Source organism: Mirounga angustirostris, unplaced genomic scaffold, assembly GCF_029215605.1.
Source record: "Mirounga angustirostris isolate CCGP_5_RB_7025 unplaced genomic scaffold, mMirAng1.0.hap1 SCAF_5, whole genome shotgun sequence".
NCBI lineage: Eukaryota > Metazoa > Chordata > Mammalia > Carnivora > Phocidae > Mirounga > Mirounga angustirostris.
The window spans coordinates 149,786,375-149,812,815 of NW_026991713.1; the positions used below are offsets into that span (position 1 = coordinate 149,786,375).

Below are 26,441 nucleotides of genomic sequence, written 5' to 3' on the forward strand. Positions count from 1 at the left end.
ATGCTCACCACCAATCCACTGAGTCAGACCAGAAGGACTGCTGCTCCCCACCCCATGTGTGCACAAGGGCCCCAGGCCGGCAGCCACGGGAGTGCTGGTGCCTGGCACAGGGTGAGCTCGGTAGGCGAGAGAGGGGGTGGTGGGAGTGGGCGCAAGCAGAACTGCAGGACAAGGAGTCTTGAGACCAGCCAGCACACAGCCATGGCTTCCGAGCGTCTTCCCTAAGCTGCCGGATTCCCCGCCTTCACTCTGGGTGGTGGGGAAACCGGTTCCAGGGGCAGAGGTGTGTCACAGCCTGGGAGAGGCGGATGACGTTCATGCACGTCCCCCCTCCCTTCCAACCCATCCAAGCAGGTCTCCGCATGTCCCCTGACTAACCTCAGGGCTGTCCTGCCCCTGCGTCTTGTTTCACAACGGCCCTCTCTGTGGTGGACTCTGTCGGTTTTACCCGCCCTGCATTCGGTCTTTCCTTCTTCTGACAACTGCGCCACACTGTGATTTGCAGGACTACCTTAGCCAGTTGTTCACAGACTCTGCTGGGATGGCCATTTAGGACGACATGCTCTCCCCGCCAGAGGCGTGGGTGTGCACGTCAGCTGGGCCGCTCCGACTCCCCCTCCCTGGCACCGATTCTCGAGTGGAGCGACAGGAGCATGGAGCATGGCGGCTGCAGATGCTCGGCTTCGCAAGCCCCCAGGCCTGGTCAGGGCCCTCTGCTCTCCAGATGCCTGTTTTTCAGCTTCTCCTTCAATCCTTGAACCACCTCTAATCTTTTCAATGAATCCATTTGTCACCTTCAATCAGCCACTGATTTCTGTTGCTTGCATCTAAAAGACCCTCCTCTCCCCTCCGGGAGAGATCCATCTAGAAGATTCCTGCCCCCCACCGGCACACACGGAGAGGGACGAGCACCAGCAGCCATGTTTGTACAGTGTGACCCCAGCCTCTGGTGATGGCAGGTTGGTCTCAGGAGACATCCGATCCCACCTGAGCCCATCACACGCTCTCTTCTGGGCGTTGGAAATTGGACCTTTTGGTATCTATGCACCTCACTGAGGAGAGGAGCTATGAGACGACATGAAGGCAGGGTGGGGATCATCCTGTATGTATGCCCAAATCGAGAAAGCTGGTCTTCAGACAGGGGAACAATGAAGCGGAGAAGGCCATGCGGACCCAGGCAAGGCAGAAGTCAGCGGCCACTGCCTTTCCCGGCTCTGTGCCCACACGTCTCCCCCCTCCTCAGCTCTCAGGGGACTCCTCTCTCCCATTCACTGAAATCCTCCTGACCACCCCCCACCCCGACACACTTTTTTTTCCCCTTAAGTTTGAGTAGATTTCTGTTTCTTAGAAGAGAATCGCCTTTCTTCAAGATCCTCATAAATCCCCCTTTCCTCTAGAATCCCCCTCCCCTACTGCACGGGGTGATTTGAACACACTTTCTATTTTTCACAAGAAGTCTGTGCTTCCTTCCTTTTCCCTGGACCATGCTCCCGGTGGGAGCCCCACACCCACCTGTGGTTACTCCTGCAGAGCCTAGCCTTCTGGAAATCCAACCCAGGAAGAGGAAGTGCAGCTGTTCCTCCCGTGTGAGCTGTGAAGAAGCTGGACAAGGATGAACCAAGACGGCCACCAACGAGGCTCTGGGTTACTGAAAAGTTCATCAGGCTACTTCCCTACAACGCATGCGACCTCCCCGGGGTCCTTTCCGGCTTTCCTCCCTTACTGCCCATCAGTCCCGGCTCTGACCTTCTACTTCCTTGGGTGGCAGTTCTGTCAGGTTGAAGACAGACAGGTATCTGGTCTTCAAAGTGCATCCGGAGCAAAGAGCCACACCCAGGTGCACTGAGGCCTTTGAATCCACTCACGGGAGGTTTTGCAGTCTCGAGGAGGACAAATGAACTAATAAAGATTGGTTTCAAAACCGGCTCTGTCCCTCCATCATTTTGACGGGATGTTTTCAAGCCAAACCCAAACCAGAGGAAGCCCTTGTAGTTCAAGGCCACTTTCACAGGCACCTGCTTATTGGTTTTGGATCTGCTGTGCACGCACACACGCACACACCAGGGCCACTCCTCCTCCCAAGAAAAGGGCCCCACACACTAACAGCCTTTGTTCTCGATTCACTACGGGGGTTGGGGGGGGGGCGGCACGCAATTTCTCAATCTGATCCACAGGCATCTGATTAAACAAACTGAGGGGATGAGTGCGCATACACGCAGATTCCACGCCCTACAAAAGGAGAAACTGTAGAGACCTCCAAGATCCTCTGCCGCACACAGTCTATTTATAAAAATCTAATTTGCACAGGACCTTCTCTATTGCTGGGAGGAAGAGGCCAACAGGGAGAATACCAGCTTTTCTTGGACCTTACAGCAGACCAAATTAGAGAAAATGTTAACGTACAGCAGGAAGGGCGGGGGGGGGAGGGGTAAGACTCACGATGAAAGTCCTGTGCCCAGGAAGCTGCAGGGCAAGTGACAGTGTTCTCTCTCTTGGGTGCGAGGGAACAAACAATGGGGTCAAACGTCTCTGAGGGGTGTCTCTGGGCAAAGGAACTGCATAATTTCTAGGACTGTCACAGTGACCCTCGTGGGTTAACCACTGACATTCTCTCAGGGTGACCCTTTTGCAAGCATTTCGATCTATCTCTTTATGTATCTACTAGCTCGGATGTTAGATCATTCTTACAACAGACATCAATACGTTCGAGAAGGCTCATATCCATATAATATTAATTCATTCTCTGTTGCCTCGTCATATGAAAATAGCTAGACACATTCAGAAAATTTGGTAGATATGTTTGAGGCAGTGTGACATAAAATCCAGGCTAAGTGACATATTTAAACTTCATTGCAGGTTCTGCAGGGTGCCTCAAAGAAGCAGAAGTTGGTTTAGCTGCAGAGCCTCTGAAATCGGTACGATGCTACGTCCACAGGACTGGGAGAGCGTGCTGTCCATCCTGACAATCCGCAGACACAGACGGCTGTGGTTTTAAACAGGAGCCCCCGGATGGGAAGTCACAAGGGCAGAGACCACAATAGGGGTGATCTGTGACAGAGTGGGGTCATCTGCAAGCTGCTCCACAGGAAGGAGCCACAGAGACGTATGTATTTAGCAACAGTGATTCTCCTGAGTGATACCAGGAAAGCCAGGCAGCAAAATAATAAATCAGAGAAAAGTAAGCAATTAAAGGGCACTTAGCCAAGTTTAGGGTGCAATTTTAACCCCTAAGACCAAAGTTGTAGACCTTGACTATAACGCTCTCCCAAAATACGTTCCCGATGGGTTGTTTCTTCCTATAGAGTGGTGAGCATTTATATGAAATGCATGTATCAATAATTTTCCATGTTTCACTTCTATAATTTTTAGTTACAATGCCCTGAAAGTGTTTATCTTCACAAACGACAAGCTGGGTATAGGAAGACTGTATGATAGCACGTTGAGGGTGACCCACCATCTCGGTTTGCCCAGAACTAAGGGGTTTCCCAGGACGTGAGACATGTTAGTGCTGTAACCAGGACAGTCCCTGGCAAAGCAGGCTGGGCGGCCGCCCTAATCTAGAGTAACAAGTAACTCCAAAGTCTAGCTACAAACATTAGCAGATGCGAAGGGTCCCATGCAACGCAGTCTGCCTGAAGGGAGTGCATACCCGAACTGTACAGAAGGGCCTTAACACACTTGCAAGTAAAATCCACAAAACTGAATGCCTTGACTGGTTTCCCTTGGAGCATTTGGTATTTTATGGACAGGACCTCAGACCCTAGGCATTGATAATCCACACGGGGGTCTTAGAAGCAGAGGTACTGTGAGTAGATAACAGTTTGCATCCATGACGGGCTTCACTCCTTCCAGATGATCTACCAAACCCAAGCCTAATGGCAACCTTTTAAGAAAGGATAAAAGGTCTTCCCAGCATGCTCTCAAATGATACCAGATTAAAACATTGTGTAATTATTTACAGGAAACGGAGGTGTGTCAGAGCATTTGGCCGAAAATACCACGTTTCCAAATAAACTTGGTAGAAAGCTAGGGTTGCTCTGAAACAGAGCAAAATATATGGCAACGAAAGGCAGAGGAGGATCTCATCACTTCGGTCCACGATGGTGTCAAGTGAGGGTAAAGGAAAAGCAGCAAGGACATCACTCCATCACTGCCACCACCAAGGTCCGTCACAGGCCCTGTGATTTATGATCTCATTTAATCCTCCAGACAACCCAAGAACATAGATGTCACAACCCTTGGCTTCCAGATAAGGAAGCAGATGCTCAGCAAGGTCTAGGAACAGCTCCTAAAGGACTCAGTTTTAAACTCAGGTCTGTCTGCCTCCAAAGAGCATATATGCTTTGAACACCTACTATGTGTCCAATATCGTGGTAGGTGCTGGGATGCAACACAAGCAGCCGCACCGTAGCAGGTGGGGACACTTACTGAGTGCTCATCAGGCACCAGAGATTGTGCGAAATGTTCCCCAGTCACTACCTCAGCCAGTCCTGATACACCTATTGCTTTCCATTTCTATTATTTTCCACAGTTGTCCAGAGTCTGAGGCTTACAGACGGTAAGTAACTAGACCAAAGCCACAGGGTTAATTAGTCATGTCCTCTGACTCCAAAATCCAGACTCTTAACTAGACCACGTGTGTTGGACAAACGCAGCAGATGACAGGCTGAACTCGGCACCGCATTAATGAAACAGACAGACTATTGGGTTTAGAAGTAGAAGGAATCACTAGAAACTGCTCCTTCTGGAGAAGTCTTCAAGAAGACTGGAACTGGAGCAGAACTGCAAAGGAAGACGTGCTGCTGCTGATGAGGGCAAGGATAATGACAACAGCAACAAGATGGAAAAGGATGGTGGAGGAGGGATGGTTCAGCCACCATTTATTCAATGCGTATTTCATGCCAGGTTCTTTATCTTGCCTCTTCCCCACAACAAGCCTCTGAAAGTAGGTACCATTATTAGCTTTGTTTTCCAGAGGAGGAGGCCCAAGGTCACGTGGCCATGACAGGACGCAGCTGGGGCTGGTACCCAGGCAGGGAAGACGGATGCTGTGGCCTGTGCTCTTAGTCACTGCATCAGACTGCCCTGCTGCAACCAGAGGTGAAAGGAACACAAGAAACACATTCCACTGCCTAATGGGAAGAGCTGCAAAGTCACACTGCAGGAGGGGATGCACAGAAGGGTGTGCAGAATGGAGGCCATTTGTAATAAGTACACCACACGGGTGATGGCCTGAGCACATGACACAGTGGAGGTAGGCCAGGTGGCCAGTGGAAGGGACAATTTGATGAGGGGCCACACTGTTGGTAGAGAGCTCAATCAGACAGCTGCAAAAGTCCTGGCCTGGGCATCTGGGGCTAATACAACAGAGGTGAGTCAAGGCTATAGGGAGAATGAGCCACACTGGGTAGGGGGCTGGGTGGGGAGGAAAGATGGTTCAAGAATGAATCCAAAAAGTTCACATCCTTATGACTGAAGGAACAATGAGATACTACCAAATGGAAAGGAAGTTCTAAGAAGAGTGAGTTTGGTTTTCCCATGATGAAAGTGAGTGGAACAACCAGGCAGATACCCAGGGAGAAGCACAGAGTGAAATCTGGCCTGGGGGCGGGTGAGTAATAGGGAAGCACAGAAGTGATGTGTAAGCTTCCATTGGTCAGGCTCTTTGTTAAAAACAAGTAATTCTGGCTAGTTTAAGCAGAGAACAATTGACTAAAGGGTATCAGGTAGCTGCAAATCAAAGAAAGCTGGAGAACCAGGTTTCAAGGCTAAGAGGGGAGAGGCAGCACCTAAAATCACATGCAAAAATGCTTCCAGGGAGAAACACTGGGTGCACCCCCCAACCTGCCTGGTGACAATGCCAATGGCCATGCTGGATGCTAACATTAGGACCCTGCCCACTGTTGCCCCTGGAAAGTGGGTGTAGCTGCCAACCCCTCACCAGGTCAGATCCTGCCTCTTTTCTGTCTACAGCTGAAGATTCAAAATCCACTCCAGGTGAGTGTGAGTGGTTGAAACCTGGTCACATGCCTGAGTCCTAGCTGCAAGGGAAGCAGGAAACAGCATCAGGGCTTCTGGGCATCTGGCTTCAATCACAGCAGGTGGTTTCTGCCTCCCTCAAAGGTACTGGGAGGCCAAGCATAAACATCCACTGAAAGCATCTGGTTCTGTCTTTTCTAAATAACCGATTGTTAAGTTTGCCCTTCACAGATTTAAAAAACCTTTACATGTCTCAGAACAGAGAGTTTAACATGGTGATGATGCTAAGATTTTGAAGAAGATGGTCGCATTCATCTTTGGTGAGTCTAGGGGCTGCTATAATGATATGGTCAATTTTTTTCTGCTGCTGGGTGCCCAGTGGTCCTGGGGCAGGCAGTCAGCAGGCCCCGTCACTGGGAATAAGGAAGCTGTCTTCTGTTCGGAATTACTGCAAATCTCCCACAGCACGTGCCAAGGGTTTTTGAGGTCCCTGGGTTATGGACTCTGGGGACCATTTTTAATTTACCGATAAGTGAAATTTTAAAACATGACATCTTTGAGTACCGCTGCCCTGGTCTATTAAACAAAGAAAAGCAACTCCCATGACAATATCATCCTATTAACCTAAAGCTGATAATGTCGATGTGGCCCAGGGCTGGCAGGCTGGCCTAAATTGGAACTAGACCACACCTGTTTCTGCCTGCACACACCAGCATGGCCTTGCCCTTATATGGACACAGAGACAGATCCTTTTGTATTTTGCAGCTTTAGATTAAAAAGAGCCCCTAGGGGTGGCTGTCATCATCAAACTCAAGTCAGGCACACCTGTCCCCCACCTGCCTTCACCCTTTACCCTGAGTTTTCATGCAGCCTTGGCCCATCAGAGGGTGCCAGATAGAAGGCCTGACTCTAGGACGTCTGCGCCCTGCGAGGGTCCAGTAAAAGGAGCCTGCCCTCTGAGTTTGAGAGCTGGGCTCAGCCACAGCATCCCACACCGGCTGGGCAAAGCTGGGAAAGCTCTCAGACCTGACAGCTGGCTCATCTGGAAGAAGGGATAAGAACACCATGATCTCAGAATAACACAGCTACCGTGGTGGCTCCCCACTACCGTAAGTAACGACTATTTACGGTAACAAGCTCTTCCCCATTTCTGTGGCCACTCTGGTTTGCCTAATGATACAGAATGAGTCAGGAAAGACCGTTTTTGAAGCGATTACTTTAAAAAAAAAAAAAAAAAGAAAGAAAGCTACAGATACCAGGAACTCAACTCAACTTAGTGAACTTGGTATTTAGTTTCTAAAAGTTGGGGTTTCATTTCCAGACAAAAAATTCCTTAACGAGGGCGCCTGCGTGGCTCAGCTGGTTAAGTGACTGCCTTCGGCTCAGGTCATGATCCCGGGGTCCTGGGGTCAAGTCCTATATCGGGCTTCCTTTGCTCTGCGGGGAGCCTGCTTCTCCCTCTCCCTCTGCCTGACACTCTCCCTGCTCTCTGTCTGTTAAATAAATAAATAAAATCTTAAAAAAAAAATTCCTTAATGAAAACTGTGGAGAAGTGTTAAGAGTCTTATAATAAATAGATTGATTCTTATCTACTGGAGATGGCAAACTGGGCTTGACCTGAGTCAGAGAGCTGGGCCACTCTCCACCCCCTCCCTTATGTTGAGTGCCCTGGACCTTCATTTCCACATTACAAACACCCTCTCTTTTATTTTTACTTTTTTGGGGGGTGGGGTGGGGCTCAGACACAGAAGACAATAAACTTGATCTTTCGGGCCACTAGGGATATTATTTAGTAAGAGGATAAAAAATACCAAAATGGACTAGTTATACCATATATTAGGACAAAGGCCCAATTTCCACTTTTCTTAGTATTACCATTTGATTCAACAGTCTACTTCTAGGAGTTTATCTCACAGACGAACAACAAAAGGTGGATAAATAAAATGTGGTAGATCCACACCGTGGAATATTAAACGGACGTGAACAGGAGCGGAGCGCTGACATCCGCTATGACGGGGAGGAACCTTGAAAGCACAACGCTCAGTGAAAGCTGCCATTCATAGGAAACGTCCAGAACAGGCAAACCCACAAAGTGGCTGGTGGTTGCGTAGGGCTGGGGGTGAGGAGGGGTTGGAGGGAAACAGGAAATGACTGCTAATGGGTGCACAGCTTCTTTGGGGGGTGACAGGAATGGTCTGAAATAGATGTGGTGATGGCTGCACAACTCTGTGGATATAATGAAACCACCCACCTGTCCACTTTAAACGGTGAGTTATATGGCATGGGAATTATATCTCAATAAAAAGCTCTCATTTCAAAAACCCAACTAGTAGAAGTAATTGTGGTTATTGTACAGTATTAAATTCCATACAGCATTCTAAGGACTTTTTAAAGTTTGATGAGAAGTGCCATGATTATCTGCACTTCACGGATAAGGACACTCGGCCACGCAGAGAGCTAAGTCGCCCGAGGCTATCCGGCCAGTAGACAAGGGATCCGGGACTCGCGTTTCAGCAAGCCGACGCACAGCCGTATTCCTAACGGTGGCACACATGCACAGAGGTGCGGGTTCCAGCAGGGGCCCTGGGTCCCGGTCGCGACACAACGGGACACAACAGAATGTCCACCAGCGGGGGACAGAGGACAGACGACGCGCACTCTGGTAACTCGGGTGCCTGTACATGCTGCTGTGGAAAACAACAGAAATAACACAAACAAATGCTGTCTTTTTGGCTCCCATTCTGCTTTTTTACAAGCCGCTGCACGTGCACGCGTACATAAGCTTGACGACGTTCTATCATTTTTCATGAAAAACTACTGACTGGTTTTCTCTGGAGGGAAGTACATGAGTGGGGGCAGGAAGGCAGACTTTTTCCTGTATACCTTCTGGCACTGTTGGATTTGATGGTTGAAGCCATGTGCGTGGTGGGTCACCCAGGACCACTCCAGCTTTGTGGAAGCTGCTCTGACCCAGCACGTCAGACCAGGGCTGCGCTCTGGCCTCCCTCACAGAACAGCCTCTCTCTCTACGGCCACCAGATTAGTCCTTTTGTGCGGCCTCTCTCCTTGACCAGCCTGGATGCCTCCAGAGGCCAGGCACTGGGCCCGGTCCTTGCTGAGCTGCACCGCACACATACGCAGGCCCTCCATACCTCTCTGCTGTGATGGGTCAGACGAGTGAGTAAATGAACTACAGTCGAATGACCTGACTTCGACAGCCGACGGTCAAGGCCGGAGCCAACCGGCGGAACAGGAGGACGCTGCTCTGGGACGTACCAGGACTGGTCCCCAGTCCCCTTGAGTGCGACTTAAGAAAATGATTTATTCCTTCAGTTAAAAACATTTAGTTTCATCTAGTGCCAGAGAATTTATAGAGCCATAATCCTTTCCATCTCGAATCTTTTCCATTATCTTCTCCTGATTGAGGTATGTATATTCATTGATCTAAAACTTTGCAAGCCTAGGCATTACTCATGTAGGGATCTAGTGCCACACTGCCAACATATCAAGCTTAATCAGGTTCTACCACTTTTTAAATTATACATGTTATTAGACAAAATTCATTTAATTCTGCATCTAACAGCTACAGCTTATTACACTGGCTGCTCCCAGACATTTACTGCAACTCACTGTTGAATATGTACCATCAGCCAACTTAGGATGCAATTAATAAAACGTCTGACATAATTGGCGGCTTTGGTACGATATAGAATATGCCTTAATGTGTTTTTAAAAAAAAAAAAAAAAGATGAAGGAAGGTATATTATCCGAGTGAAATTTCTGAAGTTGCTACCTTACAGATCAATACAAAATTTCTTCACAAGAATATTTATGGATGATGGCAGCAATTATCTCACCCAAATAATACATAAAGGAAGGAAGGAAGGAAAGAATAGTAAATTTTTTATACAACCCAAATAATATGTATTGAAAAGAACTTACCATGGTTTTCCAATAAACTATTCAGGAACTAGTGCTGAATATAAATATTCAACAATCTAGAATTGCAAACGTGCAGGTGAGTTTCTAAATTCTGAGGGTTACAAAACAGGTGCCTCTCAGTGGTTCTGGCACTTAAACATGCCACGTTTCCAGTCTCTCATTATTTTTTTCATTTCACATTCTAATCACTTGACCAATTACCTGATAATTGAACTCCTTTGGGATCATGTTCCTTTTTAGTATTTCATTTAGTTGCAGAAAATAGGCCCATCAAAGAGGTGAAATGTCCCAATTCCAGGAAATGAGTGTTTAGAGCAAAAAACAATGAAAGGGAAGATATAAATGTTCCAATCAGCTAGGCACGAGCTAAAAGACACTGGTTTGGTCTCTACAATATCAGTTTGCCAGGGAACTCTGCACGTTTCTGCATCATCCCTCTGCCATCCCCAGAAAGCCCCTAGCGTGGGGCAGAGGGTGGAAGAGGGTTCCAGAGCAGACTGCCACAGGTTCTTGGCCTGATGGCATCTCTGATCTCGGCTGACTACGAGGGAACGTGTCCTCAGATGGAAGTCGAGGGCAGGAGCACTCAGCTCCTAGGTTCTTTATCCTTCTTTTGAGTCATGGAGCCCTTGAAGGATCTGATGAAAGCTACAGACCTTCGCCCTACTCCACTCCCCAAGGCATCCATGCAAGTACACTGGCTCTTGCCCAGTTTGATAAGACTCACCCTTTGACAACTGTCATTTTTTTCTCTCTGGCTAATCTACCATCTTACCAACCACAGTAGCCCTTAAGACCTGCTGATTTGTTTCAGCCCCTCCCTTGGGTCTTGACTTCATAAATGAACTTATATTTTCTTTGGCCCTGATTGGTCATTCCTTACTTTTATTTTTTTATTGTGTGCTTCTGTTTATTTTCATCCTTCTCAAACGCTTCATGGAATAAATGAACCAATACAAGGCTCTCAATTTTCAGTTTTTGATCCAAACACTGGAAACCAGAGAGAAAGAATACAGAAGGGTTTTTGTTTCCCTTAATCAAAAGGCAATTGTTCGCTACCTCCTGCTATTCAGCTCCAGCCATTTCTTTTCACTAAATAATCAAACACCCACATTTTCCTAGCCACAATTAAGCAGCCTTTTTAGCCTATAACTAAAGGTAGAGTTTATACTTTGGTCAGTTATAATATCCACATGTTTTGTGTGGACAGGACATCTCCGAAGGGCAAACAAGAGTATGTCGTCCATACGTGTGCACGGAGATGGCTTCTTCATCTGGGGTCCACGGGGACCTGGGAACCTACATGGGGAAACACTATAATTTCACTCACCTCTGTTATTTAGCATTTCCTCCTATTATTAAGCGGAAAATCACAGAGGTATTATTAAGGCTCCTGTGACTGTGTCACCAACAGAAACCACAAGGACTTTTCATATCCCATAAGAGTTGTTGTAGATCCCTCCCGATACTGCGGAAGCTCAGCACCACTTTGAAATGACGGTAGCGATTAGCCCTGCTGTTAGACTGCGTTGTATAACAGATCAACAAAGAAGTATGTACTTTATTCTATCAAATAATTTAAAAATATTTTGATAAGTGTATTTCAATATGCTTGGTTTCCTTTGAAATCCTATGCATTTTATTTTCTGCATTTAAAAACATTATTCTGAGAGGTGGTCCAGAGGTGGTTTGCCAACCTGCCAAAGGGGTCCAAGGCACAAAACAGGTTAAGGTGCCCTGACTGGGGACAAAGAGCTGACACGGCCAGCAGTGAGCACAGCCCCTCTGCCAAAACACCATGTGGCCAAGTGCTGGGGGGCTGGGGGACTGGGGGCGGGGGCGGCGGGCATGATCACGGCTGCCAACAACGCTGCTTCTGATCACACAGCTAATCAGAAACAACTTCTCAAGTAATGCTCCAAGCTCTCCAATTAGTAATATTAGGTAAATTAGTTCAAACCACTTTCAATCAGCCTCAGCAGAAGGAAGGTATTGTCGCTGATTGCCTGGAAGCTTTAACAGGCTTCTAATGGATGTGAAGGATCTAAGGAGCCACGGGGCTGGCTGACTGCCGTGCGTTACCACTGCTCAGCATTCAGCCACACACAACCCCCTGGAAGGGCTGAGGCTGACAGCCCCGCCCACCCCAGGGCCTGCTGATATCTGAACCCAGGCACGTCACTTCCCAGCACTCATGTCACCCCTTTTTATGTTTCTGTATGTTAAGCTGTATGGGAAAATGTCTTCAAATCTTGGCATTTCTTGGAGCCTGGAGTAAGCACTTAAAATAAAAAACTCAAGGCTAATGAATCACACAGGTGAGGAAATGAACATATGTTAACTGAGCTTTAAAAAAAAAAAAAACGAACAGCAACAAATCCTACTGCGATAGGGACAAGAGGGTTTCTGTTCAGTGGCAACTTTCTGAGTAGCTACGGTGTGGTGGGCAGTGCAGACACTTACCACTTGTATGACAGGGACTGAGACGCTGGTGGCACCGAAGAGGGAATATGGAAGTGTGGGTCAATCCCCAAGAGATGTCCACCGGGGAACCACACAACAAACTGACTAGAGCAGATCCCAAACCTAGACAACCCATCTGACTTCCAGAAAAACTGACCCGTGTACACAAGAATGTCTGATAGCAGCGTTGTTTAGATTAGCTCCAAGATGAGATTATCGGTATGGCCAGGGGAGAGGATTAACCAATTACGAGATCTAATCCATGGAATGCAATGCACTTATTAAAAGCCTGACATAAACCTCCGTGTATCAACATATAAGGATTTCCCAGGTACATGGAAGGAAAAAGTAAGTCACAGAACAACGCGCACAGAATAATGACATTTATATAAGACATGGATGCTCACATATGGGGTGACCCCAAGGGAAGGACTTGGGTGAGGTCACACAGTTTATTCTAGATGTAGATTCTAAATCTTTACAAAGGGAAATACTGACATATATGTAATTTAAAAATCCAATAAAATAATAATAAAATCAATCCCTATCTACCACGAGGTTTGACTACTACAAAAGATCAGAATCACACACACACGTACACAAAGAATGTCGCGTGTCCGTGTTTCTTTTTTCTAGGTCAAGCAAGGATTTTTGTCTGTTTTTTTCACTGATGTAGCAGAAGCACCCAAAACATGGCCTGGCACACAGTAAGCACTCAGCAGAGCTCTGTAAATAAACGAACCGACTGTTCATTTAATCCAGAAATGTGTGCTGGGGCCTGCCTTGTGCCGGCCACTTGCTACGCATCATGGGAAACACAGAGTGATTCATCTGACCTGCATTCAGGGAATGCCTTCCCCTGACCAACAGCGTCAGGCACTGGATGAAAAGACACACCAATACAAGCACACCCCCCACCGCCCTGTAGGAACTTGAATTAAGCTCGGAGGAAGGTGACTTTGTAGAGGTTGCAGGGATGAGATAAGGTCCTTTCTTGGCCGGGAGCCTTAATCCTGGCTTTGTTATTCAATGCCTCTGAGGCTTTGCTTCTCATAGTCTGTCTTGTACCAGAATTATGGTCATGTGTTTGGTGCCTACCCAGCCGCGGGAAAATGAACACCAGCCCTCCCGGATAATGTGAACGCTGGTAGGACAAATGGCTTATTCTTTGCCTGAAGCCCAGCACACTAAACCACTCCATCTTTGCTCGATATGGTTTCATTTCCCAATTCTATCCATTCACCCTAGAATGAGAAATCTCGAAGTGGGGAAGGCGTCTTGATGGTCATTTGGCCATGGCTACTCCTATCTGGACCCTCGGCCCAGCCATTCACATCAATTTAAGGCAAAGGGCTACCAAACTAGATGAAATAGGATTCTTCTGGTTTCACTGGATCTTTTCAAAAAGCCACAATCCCCATTTACTAGTAATTCTACTTTAAGTTCCCACAGCAGCTCCCAATTCCTAACCACCATGCTGCTGATCCCTTTACTTTCCAGCCCTTGACAGTTGTTATCTGCAGACACCCAGCCCTTTTCTGCCTAAATTAAGACTTTTCCACCTAAGTGGATTATTCTGCACTTATCCATAGCAAACATCACCTTGGTGCATATATCCTCTCCTTCGATTTGTCAGAGTCACTTCTGAATTCAAGTCCATTTTCATATTCAGTCCTTTTGGTCCCAACAAGAAAGGTGCTCAAAATTCAAATACAAGATGCCTGGGATCATTTTAACTTTGAAACTAAAATGCGGTTCCTGTGCAATGGTGTGCATATGTTACCTCGGGAGAAAGTTACATCAGAGGAAGGAAAAAGCCTTCTGCTTCTAGTGATGAAGGGCTTCTTCGTCCATAAATCCAAAATTACTAATATTGCAGATCCGTATGTTCTTATCCCAACGCGGGGCCAGGCCTGCTTTGAAACTGGGAGTTTTTCAAACTTGAAAACAGCAGTATTGGGCATGGGGCACATATTAAATGACACCCAGAGCTAGGTCTCCGGCAACATCCCATTATGGAACACCATAGTATTTCACTTGCAAAACAGATGAATATTCTCACTAAGTAGGAATAAAGGGAGACTATAAATAGCCTCTTGTCAGTTCAGGTCAGTTTTGCTGCCAACTGAGTTAGTGTTCAAACTTGAGAAAAACTCTTGGCTTTCAGAGCTTTCTGGATTTTGGAATAGCAGATAAGGGATTATGCACATGGACATGACCCAAATCAAAGAACCAGTTCTAGCTCTCCTGACCATTCCACATAAAAGCATGCATGTGGGATTGTTTTCCTGAAGATTCTGGACAAGTTCTGTTTTGACTGTGCATGGCAGAGGTCACTCCACTTTAGTTGTTCCAACTGTTGTTTAGAAAGCAAAATAAGGGGCACCTAGGTGGCTCTGATGGTTAAGTGTCTGTCTTCGGCTCGGGTCATAATCTCTAGGCTCTGGGATTGAGCCCCGAGCTGGGCTCCCAGCTTGGCCGGGAGACTGCTTCTCCCTCTGCCTCTCCTCCCTGCTGGTGCCCCTTCTCTCTCAAATTCTCTCTCTCTCTCTCAAATGAATTAAAAAAAAAAAATCTTAAAAAAAACAAAACAAAAATAAAAGCCACAAACTTAAAACATTTCCCTTTGAGAGCTGAGCATGGTAAATCTAAAGTAATAATAGTTCCCTTGTTAAGCACCATTATCGTTAACAGTTGAAGGGAATGTCCACAAACTACTAGTGTACACATAAAAATTGTACCTAATGCAAAAAACACAGGGCCTGGTACATTTTTGTCTAGCAAGTGCTTCTCAAACTTGATTGTTCATAAGTTCACCTGGGGATCTCATTAAAATGCTGATTCCGTCTCATCAGATCTGGGTGTTGCGGAAATTCTACATGTGGAACAGGCTCTTGATGGCTGCTCTGGGGCCCACCCTTTGAGTAGGGAGGCCGCAATGTGAAGTATGTGAGGTGTGAAAACAGCTGGACCCGAGTGAGATCCTGACCCCACCACTTACAAGCCGAGTGACCCCCGGAAAAGTACTGAACTGCTCTGAGCCAGATTCCACCATTGGTTAAAAGGGAAATAACAAGGACACCCTCTTCTCATGACTCTAGTGAGTAGGTGAGCTAGCAGCCCCAGGCGGATGCACACCCTGAACTGCATCCCATGGCATCTGCATGGTAGGCTGAAAATGGCCCCCAGACATGTCCTCATCCCAAATCTGTGAATGTGTTATCTTACACGGTAAAAGGGGCATTTGCAGATGTGATAAAGTTAAAGATCTTGAGATGGAGACGTTATCCTGGGTTATCCGCGTGGGCCAATAATCGTAAGGGTGTTCAGAAGAAAGAAGCAGGAGGGTAAGTTTACAAGAGAGAATATGAGAAGATGAATCAAAGGTGAGAGGAGAGAGAAGATGCTGTGCTGTTGGCTTTGAAGATGGGAGGAAGAGGCCACGGCCCAAGAAACGTGGGCAGCATCCAGAAGCTGGAACTTCTAGAAAGACGGCAACCCTGCACACCCACTCTAGACTTCTGACCTCCAGGACCGTAGGAGAATAGATCTGTGTTTGTTTGAAGCCACGAGGTTTGTAGTAGTTTGTTACAGCAGCCGTGGGATACTCATACACCAGCCACTGGAATAATGTTAACGCGGGCTTGCCTCGCTTCACGTAACAGAGGACTTCCAGAGCTGAATCATGAACTACGATGAAATCACGTAACAGTTGCCCAAGCGGAGGTCAACAAACAAAGGCTCTTCAAAGGAGCCTTTATCTCTAGGGAAGACTGTGTTCTGCACGCTCTGGTTTGTTTGGCTGTAGCAATTTTTAATCAACGGGCCAGACATGCACATTAATAACGAACCATTCTATGGCCTGAAAGGAACTCTTGTACTCGAACTGCATCACCACATTGCTATCTGTCAAGTCCTCACGTGACCTGCTGGAAACTCAGAAGGTTCCTGGGGACAGTACCAGTGGGTCAATGCCTCCATGTCAGGGCGACCCAACAGTCACCCTGGGCTTCAGCCTGAAGGACTGAAAATCAATGGTCTCAATATTTGTACAAATCTCCCCTTGCTATTTATAATGTGGCTTATCCCATAGAGAAGCTCTATAAAATAAGAAAAAAAAATAAGGTAACCAAAAAGACATCTGCAGAATGAAAACATGTGATTCAAAACTAACTAGACTTTGTCCTGCATTTCTGGAGCTTTCCCTAAAGGCCGTGGTACCAGGAGGGCCCCTCACCATCCCTGGTTTCACACTTCCCTTACCTGACTCTAAGCTCCACGTTAGAGCTGCCCTTTCATTTCCAACCATCGTATCCACAGCACCTAGGGCTTTAACTGGCACTCAGTGGGCACACAGTAAGTATTTGTAGATGAACAAATATTGTGATGAATATGTATAATGGAAAAGTGCCATTATGACTTTCATTAGAAAGAGCATTATTCATAAAGTTCTTTTTTCTCCAGTTTGAACTTAAAACTACTTGGCCCAGGATATTATTTATGGTAGAATTAAAAGTATGCTTTCTGATTTTATTTGCTTATTAATACATGCATCTGATAATTAACAATGTGCTAAGCAGTCTAAGCAAATAATTACTTTTCTAGTGTCTGCCCCTGCGTATGAGCTAAATAAGGAGGAAGCCACTAATTGCATATTAAAAAATGGTAACTAGCTTTAAAACATTCTGTTTAATCTCAGACCACAATATTCAAAACAGTTACAGTCCTTCCACTGGCTCAGTTACAACCCCACAAAATAGTCCAACTCTTCAGAACAGATGTAAATTCTGCTCGGGTCACACTGAATATAAAATTATGTGTTCAAAAGATTGCCGGTTCACATTTATAAGGTCTTCTGACCAACGGAAAAAGTTGATCATAAAAACCATATTTTTTAATTTACTATGCTCAGTATATTTTATTCAGGAAGCAATGAAATTGCACAGAGAGCTTTCATTTTAAATCTTATTTTGAAATATGACTGAATACATTAACATAATTCAGAATGAGTCGGTAAACATCTACAAAAACATGTTATATAATTTTAGTGAGCCTATAACATTTCTTTCTTTTTTCTTTTTTTTAAGATTTTATCTATTTATTTGGCAGAGAGAGAGAGTGCACAAGCAGGGGAAGTGGAAGAGGGAGAAGCAGGCTCCCCTCTGAGCAGGGAGCCCGATGCGGGACTCCAGGATCATGACCTGAGCCGAAGGCAGACGCTTAACCGACTGAGCCACCCAGGTGCCCCTACATTTCTGTTTTCAAAGAAAAGAAGCCACGGGACATAAAATTTGTAAAATTGGAATCTGACCTTCAAGTGTCCAATAAAAGCAGAAGTTTGCTTACTGGATGGTCCAGCGTGAGAGATCTAGCTGATGCTACAGTGCATATTGGGCCAAATTATTCCAAAGAACCTAGCTAACAGCAAATCAAACCATTTGGAAGCAGTATTAATCTGGTCAACTATGGTATTACCTTGGCTTTACCTGGTAAACCAAGACTCCGAGTCCTGCTATGATTTCTAACTCCTTTAGAAACCGGGGCACTCTGTGGTCACTTCAGCAATGTACAATATCAGCACCAGGAAACCCTCAGTCGAGGGTCACCAAGGATGGCCCAGTTCACAAGCAGCTAAGATTGTACTTCTCTACAAAACAAAACTCAACACCATCCTGTGAATGTGCTTCTGTACCAAGCTGCTGAGACGTCCACCACCTGCACAGAGAGACAGAGTTGTCTGACCCTTCATTGTGAAGCCCCAGGCCACTGAGGTTTTGAACGCTTACTGCATCAATGGGCTCTTGGTTCAGAAATGGAGGCTCTGAGAAGGAAAGGGGTCGGTCCAAGGTTACCCAGCACATCAGTGGCAGGTGTGGAGCTGGGTCTCTGTCCACTGCCTTGTTTTCCTTCTTCCCCACCTTGCCGCTTTTGCATAAGCCCAACAGCAGGACAGGTTCTCCGGGGATGACCACCCTGGGTTCTCCCCAGTGGGACCCAATGAATGACATGGGCATGTCCACATCCATGACTTTGTGTTAAATACCTATGAACAGAGAACGAGGGCAGGCCTGAGGGTTCCTCTTGCTCATGATACTCACTGGACCTTGGGGACAGTGACTTTGGGCGGCCCCTTTCCCATTCTCACATCTTCATTTTGGGATTCTTCCGGAGAGGTAGGCTGCCAGACAAGTGAACCTTGGGGGGGGGGGGGGGGAATGAATGCACACCAGCTTACCACAGAGTGCCCCAGCTTCTAAAGGCCCTGGAAATCACAAGACTCAGAGCCTAGGTTTACGAGACAGTATTAGCCAAAGCAAACATGCATGGCCACCACGGTGTTTTCTGTAAAGGTCTTCGGGCCCACTGCTGCTCCAAAGGCAGAGACCACTGCTCCACTAAGGGTGACCGTGGCGGTCCACTCCACCTCTCTGATCGGCAGGCGCAGTTCCATCTGCTCATACTTGCTCACTGGGCTTTACTCTTGCCTGGGGGAGAAGGTATCAGAGGAGGAACCAAAAATGCGAGAGAATTCTAGAAGGCATCTCTTATTTTTACATTCTTTTTTTTTTTTTTTTAATTTTTTTATTTATTTATTTGAGAGAGAGAATGAGATAGAGAGAGAGAGCATGAGAGGGGGGAGGGTCAGAGGGAGAAGCAGACTCCCTGCCGAGCAGGGAGCCCGATGCGGGACTCGATCCCGGGACTCCAGGATCATGACCTGAGCCGAAGGCAGTCGCTTAACCAACTGAGCCACCCAGGCGCCCTTATTTTTACATTCTCTCTCTCTTGTCTTGAGGGGAATCATTCTGCTTCAGACCACATTGCTGCAGCAGAGATGACCCCACACCCTGGCTTCAAGGGGCCATGTGAGCCGGACGGCTGTCAGTCTGGGACTTTGACTGGACCACCAAGAATAAGGCTCTTTCTTTCTGTTGTGGGTTCTATGAGAAGGATGTAAAGCTGGAGCTCCCAGGAGCCACGACCTAGAGAGAGTGCCTGCGTAAGAATGAAGTCAACCCAGAGGAAAGCAGGGCTGAGTGAGAGAGACCAAGTCCTGATAACAACCTCTGAGCCTCTGGATCCAGCCATACCTGAAGCCCAGATTTACCCCTGGATGTTACAGTCCCGTAAAGGAACATGCACCTTTAATTTAAAACAAAAATTCAATTTAAGTTAGATTTCTGTCACTTGCAAATGAAAAAGCACAAAGAGAAGAGAAATTAAAGTGTAAGAAGAGAGGAAGTAAGAGAAGACTACACTTATGGATATGGTATCTGGAAGCAGTTCAAGCTTGTCCCCTGGAAATAAAGGTGACATGTGGGAGTCTGTTCCATTTTTCAGAGTAAGTTCAGATCATCAGAACTGTAGCTCTGCCTAATTACTGTGATTAATCTCGCCAAATTCTAAATATAAAACGAGGGTGCATTTCCTGACATTCAAGGATATTCCCAACAGCCATGGAGAGAAGGAATAGGCCATTACCGAATAAAGACATCTCTTAAGAGAAATCTTTTTTTTTTTCCCTGCTCAAATGTAGTCATGACTGGGAGGAGAGAGGTCACATCAACAGCACAAGTCTTACCTGGCATGGCATGGATGAGGTCCCCGCAAAGAACAAAGAACCTGGGTTTGGGCTTCAACTTGTTGATGGCCTCAACAGCTTGCTCAGTTAGACGGATCTCCTGCCCCCACTCGTCACCACCACTGTCACTGTCCCCAGTGGACCAGGCCTTCATTAGTCCAAACTGTGGGTCTGCGCCTTGGATGAAGTAGAACGGGCCTTTCCATTCCCTTTCCTTTTCTTGTAAAAACAAAGAGGGAAAAAAAAAGGAGAGGGAAGAAATATTATAAAATCTGTCAGGGAAAGCATCCAGGTTATCGTGCAAGTGGATACAATATTTTTCTTAAATTAAGTAGGTCATTTTAATAAGCTGCTGTTCAAACATACCATTTTCCTGTCATAGTCTAGAGGATTTTGATTTATACTAATTATGCCTGGGACCTGGTGATTCCCAAAGGCTAGGAAAGACCACGTGGGCCGCAAAAGCCAGGCAGCCAAGCTGTTTGTTTAGAACTAGCCGGCCAAAATGGAGTGCAGAGGCACACCAGCCACGCTGTATAGAGGGTATTAATGTTTAATAATAGTTTTTAAATTAGAATTAAAAATACCAGAAATTGAAAGCTGCCAGAAGTATTATATTTAAATTACTAGGTGAAGTGCTTTCGAATCTTTTATGCCAGGCTTAATGGCACAATTTGCACTGTTTCGGGGGATGTGACAGAATTTTAATTATAAAACTTGGAGCTTGGAAGCTCTGGCTATCTGGTAGGAAATGCGGTGCCAGAAATGAAATCTTGAAATGAGTTAGTCAACGAGGAAAAAAAAAATCGATGCTAACATTTCAAAGGCTGCATGATGTGGGCTTAAGCGAGGTGTGAGGCTAGGGAGTGGGGGGAAGCGGGGGTGGGGGGAGGAAGGGAGAGGGGATTCTTTATGTTCTTGGGAAGGGCACTAGATCACTTGCACCAAAATTATTAGGTTTGCCCTTCCTATTGGTTCCGCTGAACCTAAGCTCTGTGGGCCACAGGTCTCTACCCTTGTTAGCCAAAAGGACTGCAACCAGTAACTGTTTTGCAGAGTTGGAATGGCCATTGGTGGGCATGGAAGCCCTGTGGGTGTCAAACCTCACCCCCCGCCCCTGGTGACAGCATCCTTCCTTCAAATAAAATCTTACATGGTAGACCAATGTTGAAAAACAGAGCCGCCTCTGCCTGAGCTGGATCTGAGGACAGAGCAGTCTGAAGACCCCCAATCTATAGCCCCTGCATTTATCCACTAAGAAAACGGAGACCCAGAGAGGGGACATGACTGACCTAACGGCCACCAGCCATCAGTGGCAGGAACAAAACCAAAATTGTGAGGCTGTTTTCTTCTTTTTAACAAATTAGTATATTTTGCATGTTAACTGAATAAGTGGCATTTCCTTTGGAAGTCATGAAGATATTACGATTTCCAAAAAGCTCCTTGGAGTCATTTCACATCTGTGTGCTCAATTCATTCATCGATTCGATAAGTATTTACTGAGAGCCTACTGTTGGCCATACGTAGTGCTGACGATACATGGCTGGACCTAGACAGAGGAGGCCCCTGATCTCCTGGGCCTTAGTCCGCCCGGGGGAGACAGACTGTGAACAAGGAAATGAGCAGGGAATGGAGCCGGAGCACCAGGTCTAGGAGCAGGAAGGCAGAAGTGATGGCTAATTTCAACTGGATGCACAGGGAAGGCCTCTCTCTGAAGCATGTCATCTACACTGAGATCTCACCGGCAAGGAGCCAGTCTAACCTTTCTAAATTTCGTCGCCACCCGCCCACCCACCGTGCCTTGCTTACTGTCATCTTAGAGTGGATCTCTGACTTTAGGCCTCCCTTCCTTCTCAATTCCTTTTTCAGAACCTAAAAATGCAAACGTGCGAACTACCTGCACATACTGTATAGAACAAATTGTATATGCAAGTTAATCCGCCAGTTCTGGACCCACAGCTCAGACTGTTAGCTGCTTAATCAAATCACAACCAACTTGAACTCAATCTGAACAAGGAGTGCATAAAACCCTGGAGTATGCATCTTGTTGCTAAGTACGGGGATCGAGTGCAATGATGGATGTGAACTCGTATTTATGGAGCCCTTACTACATGTGGCAGAAGGACTCCAAGAAGGTCCCAAAGATCCCTGCATTGTGATATTCACATCCTTGTGCAATCCCCTCCCCTTGAGTGTGGCCTGCACCTAGAGACTTTGTTCTTATAAGCAGAATACAGCGATGGGATGTCCCTTCAGGGATTAGGCTACACCATGATATGGAAACAATCTAAATGTACCTCGATGGATGCATGGATAAAGAAAATGTGGTATATATGTACAATGTAATATTACTGAATCTTAAAAAGAAGGAAACCCTGCCATTTGAAATAACATGCATAGACCTAGAAGGCACTCTGCTAAGTGATATAAGCCAGCCACAGAAAGACAAATACTACCTGATCTCACTTCCATGTGGGTTCTAAAATAGTCACACTCATAGAAGCAGAGAGTAGAATGGTGGTTTCCAGGGGCTGGGAGGAGGGGGAAATGGGAGAGGTGATGGTCAAAGGGTACGAAGTTTTAGTTCTACAAGACAGAGAAGTTCTGGAGACTTACTGTACAGCATAACGTCCACAGCTAACAATACTGTACTGTATACATGAAATTTGCTAAGAAGGTAGAATCTATGTTAAGTGCTCTTACCACACACACAAATAATAATAATAATAATAATAATAATAAAGAGGTTGCAGGAAACTTTGGGAAACGATGATACGTATGTTTACGACCTTGATGGCAGTGATGGTTTCACAGGTGTTTACTTATCCCCAAATTCATGGGGTTGTACACATTAAATATATACAGCTTTTTACATGTCAATCATGCCTCAATAAAATGGTTAAAAAGAGAGAGAGGAGAGAGAGATTAGGCTAGAAAAAGACCATGACTTTCATCTTGCTCGCTCTCTCTCAGGGCCCTTCTCTGGAGGTAAAAGGCTGCCATGCTGGGACTCACCTACTGGAGAGGCCAACACGGTAAGGAACAGAGGAAACAGCCTGTGAAGAGCAGAGACACTCCATGCAACAACCCACAAGGAGCGGAATCCTGCCAACAACCACGTGAGCAGACTTGGAAAAGGACTCTCCCTTAGTCGGGCCATCAGATGAGACCACAGCCCCAGCTGACACGGTGCCTGAACCCAGTGGGAGACCCTGCAGCCAAAGGATCCTGCCAGGCAGCACTCAGATCCACACAGAAACTGTGAGATAGCTCTTTCAAGCTGCCAAGTTTCATGGTACTCTGCTACAAAGTAATAACAGATACTGAGCATTAAAGATACAGAGTCGGCAAGACTTCTTCAGGAGTTGAAGGCTGGTGTCATAAAAAAAACACGAGACTCCAATTTGTGTTTTAAAATTAATTGTTAGCATTATTCATTTATTTTAAATAATAAACTTTTTATACTGAATGCTTTTAGCGACATTCCTGTTTCTGAGGCAGTTTGCAGAGCTGTTTAAACTGGGTAAATTAATCAGAACCAGATCAGGGAGGTGATTGTCACCCCAAGGTTGGTGCATAAATCAATCTTCTATAACAGAGAGAATTTATAAACAGTTTTCTACAGCAAACATTTTAACGAATATAGTTTCCTACAACAAATAGTCATCATCCCGAAAAGTCAATAATCCTTGGAGGTATTAAAATAAATCTTTCATTATTATTTGTTTACTTAGTAAAATCTTGGATAGAAGCTCAATTTTATGATGACAAGGTACAAAATAAATAGACTTGACCTGAAATAAATGACAGCTCACATATCACTATTCCACCTGCCTTATCTATGTAATAAGAGCAATTTGACTTGGCGCTCTGCCTTCTCAAAAGCACCTGGGTCCTCTTAAAGTTCTACTACAGAAGCTTGTGGTCTTCAGTCTCATCTTAATATTAATGAAGGCTGCATTACGGGTATTTGAGACTTAATAATGCTTAGTTGCAGAGGGAGGAATCTTTTGTAAATGTCTACCTTCCCCATCCCTCAAAACGTTATGAAAGTGAATGCTTAACAACACTTGCCTTAAACGATTTTGCCAAAGTCCAGAGTCACACCCAGGGCAGGGCCCAGGTATTAGCTGACATCTACATCTTGCTATGCCATCTCCTGCAGGGCAGAGCACGTGTCTGACCCTGGCACAGTCCAGCCGCTTTCTTTAGACTCCCTGAAAACACTGTTCCGGCCATTCAAGCCATAGAAGTTCAGAATGTTGAGGTCTATTCCCGAAGCACCCCAATACACAATCAGAGCATTTTTTTAAAAAAAGATTCTATTTATTTATTTGACACAGAGAGAGAGAGAAAGTGCACAAGCAAGGGGCAGAGGTAGAGGGAGAAGCAGGCTCCCCGCTGAGCAAGGAGCCCAATGTGGGGCTTGATCCAGGACCCTGGGATCATGACCTGAGCCAAAGGCAGACACTTAACCGACTGAGCCACTCAGGCACCCCAATCAGAGCATTTTTAATTACTGAAAAAAAGAAAGACACTTAGGCATCCAGCAAACTTTTTTTTTTTTTCCTAGTCAAAGAACTTAATTATGGGACTGCTTGGGTAAGTGGTAAAGGCCTGATAACCCCCCAAAAAGGAGAACTGCTGAATGGAGGCTAAGGGAGGAGGTGGGTATGACAGGAGGGCACCAATGAAGCATGCTGCACTGGGCGCGAGGAGCAGGGCTGGGTCTAGACCTCAGGCCTCAAGGTGTGGCCCCTGCACCAGCATCAGCATCAGCACCTGCGAGCTTGCTCAAGAGGCAGCATCTCAAGCCCAGCCCAGACCTATGGAGGCCCAGTCTGCATTTTAACAGATCCCCCACGTGATCTGTATGCAAATCCAGGTTTGAAAAGCACTGACCTGTAACTAATCAAGGAACTGCTTAAACGTGTTTGATCAGAAACAGGTGCAAAGTGATTTTTGTTTCCCTAAATTGAAATGGCTTGGAGGATTGGTTGTTGTTTTGCATATTTTCCTATTGATGGGGTTTTTTTGTTTCATTTTATTTTTGTTTTGCATATGTTCTTGTTCATTTTTAGGTCCCTATCTGTGTCCAGCCCAGGTAATTTCCAAAATTGATAAAAGAATGCAGTCAGGGACCCTAACTGGTGACTATGATAAGGCCAAGGTCAAATTTTGAGATAAACTAAGTACTTGTAGAATGAATGCATTAAAGAATAAAGTGAGGTTGATTAAATTGAGATCTCATTTCTGATCTACATGGTACCAAAACAAGACTACAATCTTTTGAAACATTTGACACAAACTTCTGGTCATGTCTATAGGGTACTTACTAATACATCATAAAGCATGCAGGTATTTAAAACACCTAAGTCTTCCATAAATAAGGATGTCCGCAGTGAACTGAATGTTTTTCAGTGTTAATTTTTGTAACAAATTCACAGAGATGGTGTATTAGCAATCTACTGCTATTTTAACAGATGAACACAAATGTAGCTTGAAACAGTACACATTTTACTATCTCAGTTTCTGTGGGTTGGGGATCTGGGCATGGCTTAGCCGGGTTCTCTGCTCATGGTCTCTCACAAGCTGCAATCAAAGTGTCAGCCAGCACTGAGGTCTCCCATGAAAACTCACGTGGGGAAGGATCTCCTTCCAAGATCACTTACGGGGTTGTTGATAGGTTCCTTGCTGGCTGTGGACCAGAAGCTACCCTCAGTTCCTTGCCATGTGGGCCTCTCCAACATGGCAGCTCGTAACATGGAAACTTGCTTCACCAAAGCCAGCAAGGGAGAGTGCTAGCAAACAGAAGTTATCATCTTATGTAACATGGTGATGGAAGTGATATCCCATCACTCTGCTGTGTTCTATTCATTATAATCAAGTTGCTAGGCCAGCCCACACTCAAGAGCAGAAGATCACACACTCCATGAATGCTAGTTACTAGTTGGCGATCACTGGGACCATCTGAGAGTCTGTCTGCCACAGAGGGTACTATTAAACAAGGCCTAGCCTCACATACTTAACCACACCACTTAACACCTGACCCTCCTGTACAGAGTTGAGTGAGCCCATTTATTGCAGCCTATCCTAGGGAGGCTGAAGGCTTACCTTACAGAAGCCAACCTCTTCCCACTACAGCATTGGAAATTTTCAGTGTGGGAGGGATTTGCAGAATTACTAACCCCCTTATTTAACCAAAAGGGGATACTGAGGCCTGGCTCGGGATCTTAGTTATGCTCAAGTTCAAGATCACCCAGTTAATGAGCAGGGCTTCTACTGTTCAGAATCTCAGTGCTGCTGAGATGGCCTGGAGGGCAGAGAGCCATAAAGGAGATGGAATGTGCCTTAGGCTGCCTGCAAGTTGTCCACCTCCATAAAGACATTTTTATCTCCAAAAAGTTTCCTTCAAATGGAACATCTTGGTAAATAAGAAGATTGTACACAAAGATAATGCTGGCAGGCCCAGAGC

At 45.9% G+C, this 26,441-nt stretch overlaps 1 protein-coding gene across 3 annotated transcripts in view; it reads right to left on the reverse strand.

The window, feature by feature from the left end:
• The window catches only part of CPPED1 (calcineurin like phosphoesterase domain containing 1), a 101,367-nt gene that overhangs the window by 60,059 nt on the left and 14,867 nt on the right, over window positions 1-26,441 (reverse strand). For 2 of the 3 annotated variants that reach the window (XM_045874999.3, XM_045874997.3), the window contains exon 2: window positions 19,967-20,185. In XM_045874999.3, coding sequence (XP_045730955.1) covers window positions 19,967-20,185 — 219 coding nt within the window. The remainder of the gene's footprint in view (window positions 1-19,966; window positions 20,186-26,441) is intronic. The other variant, XM_045874998.3, reaches the window with a different exon arrangement.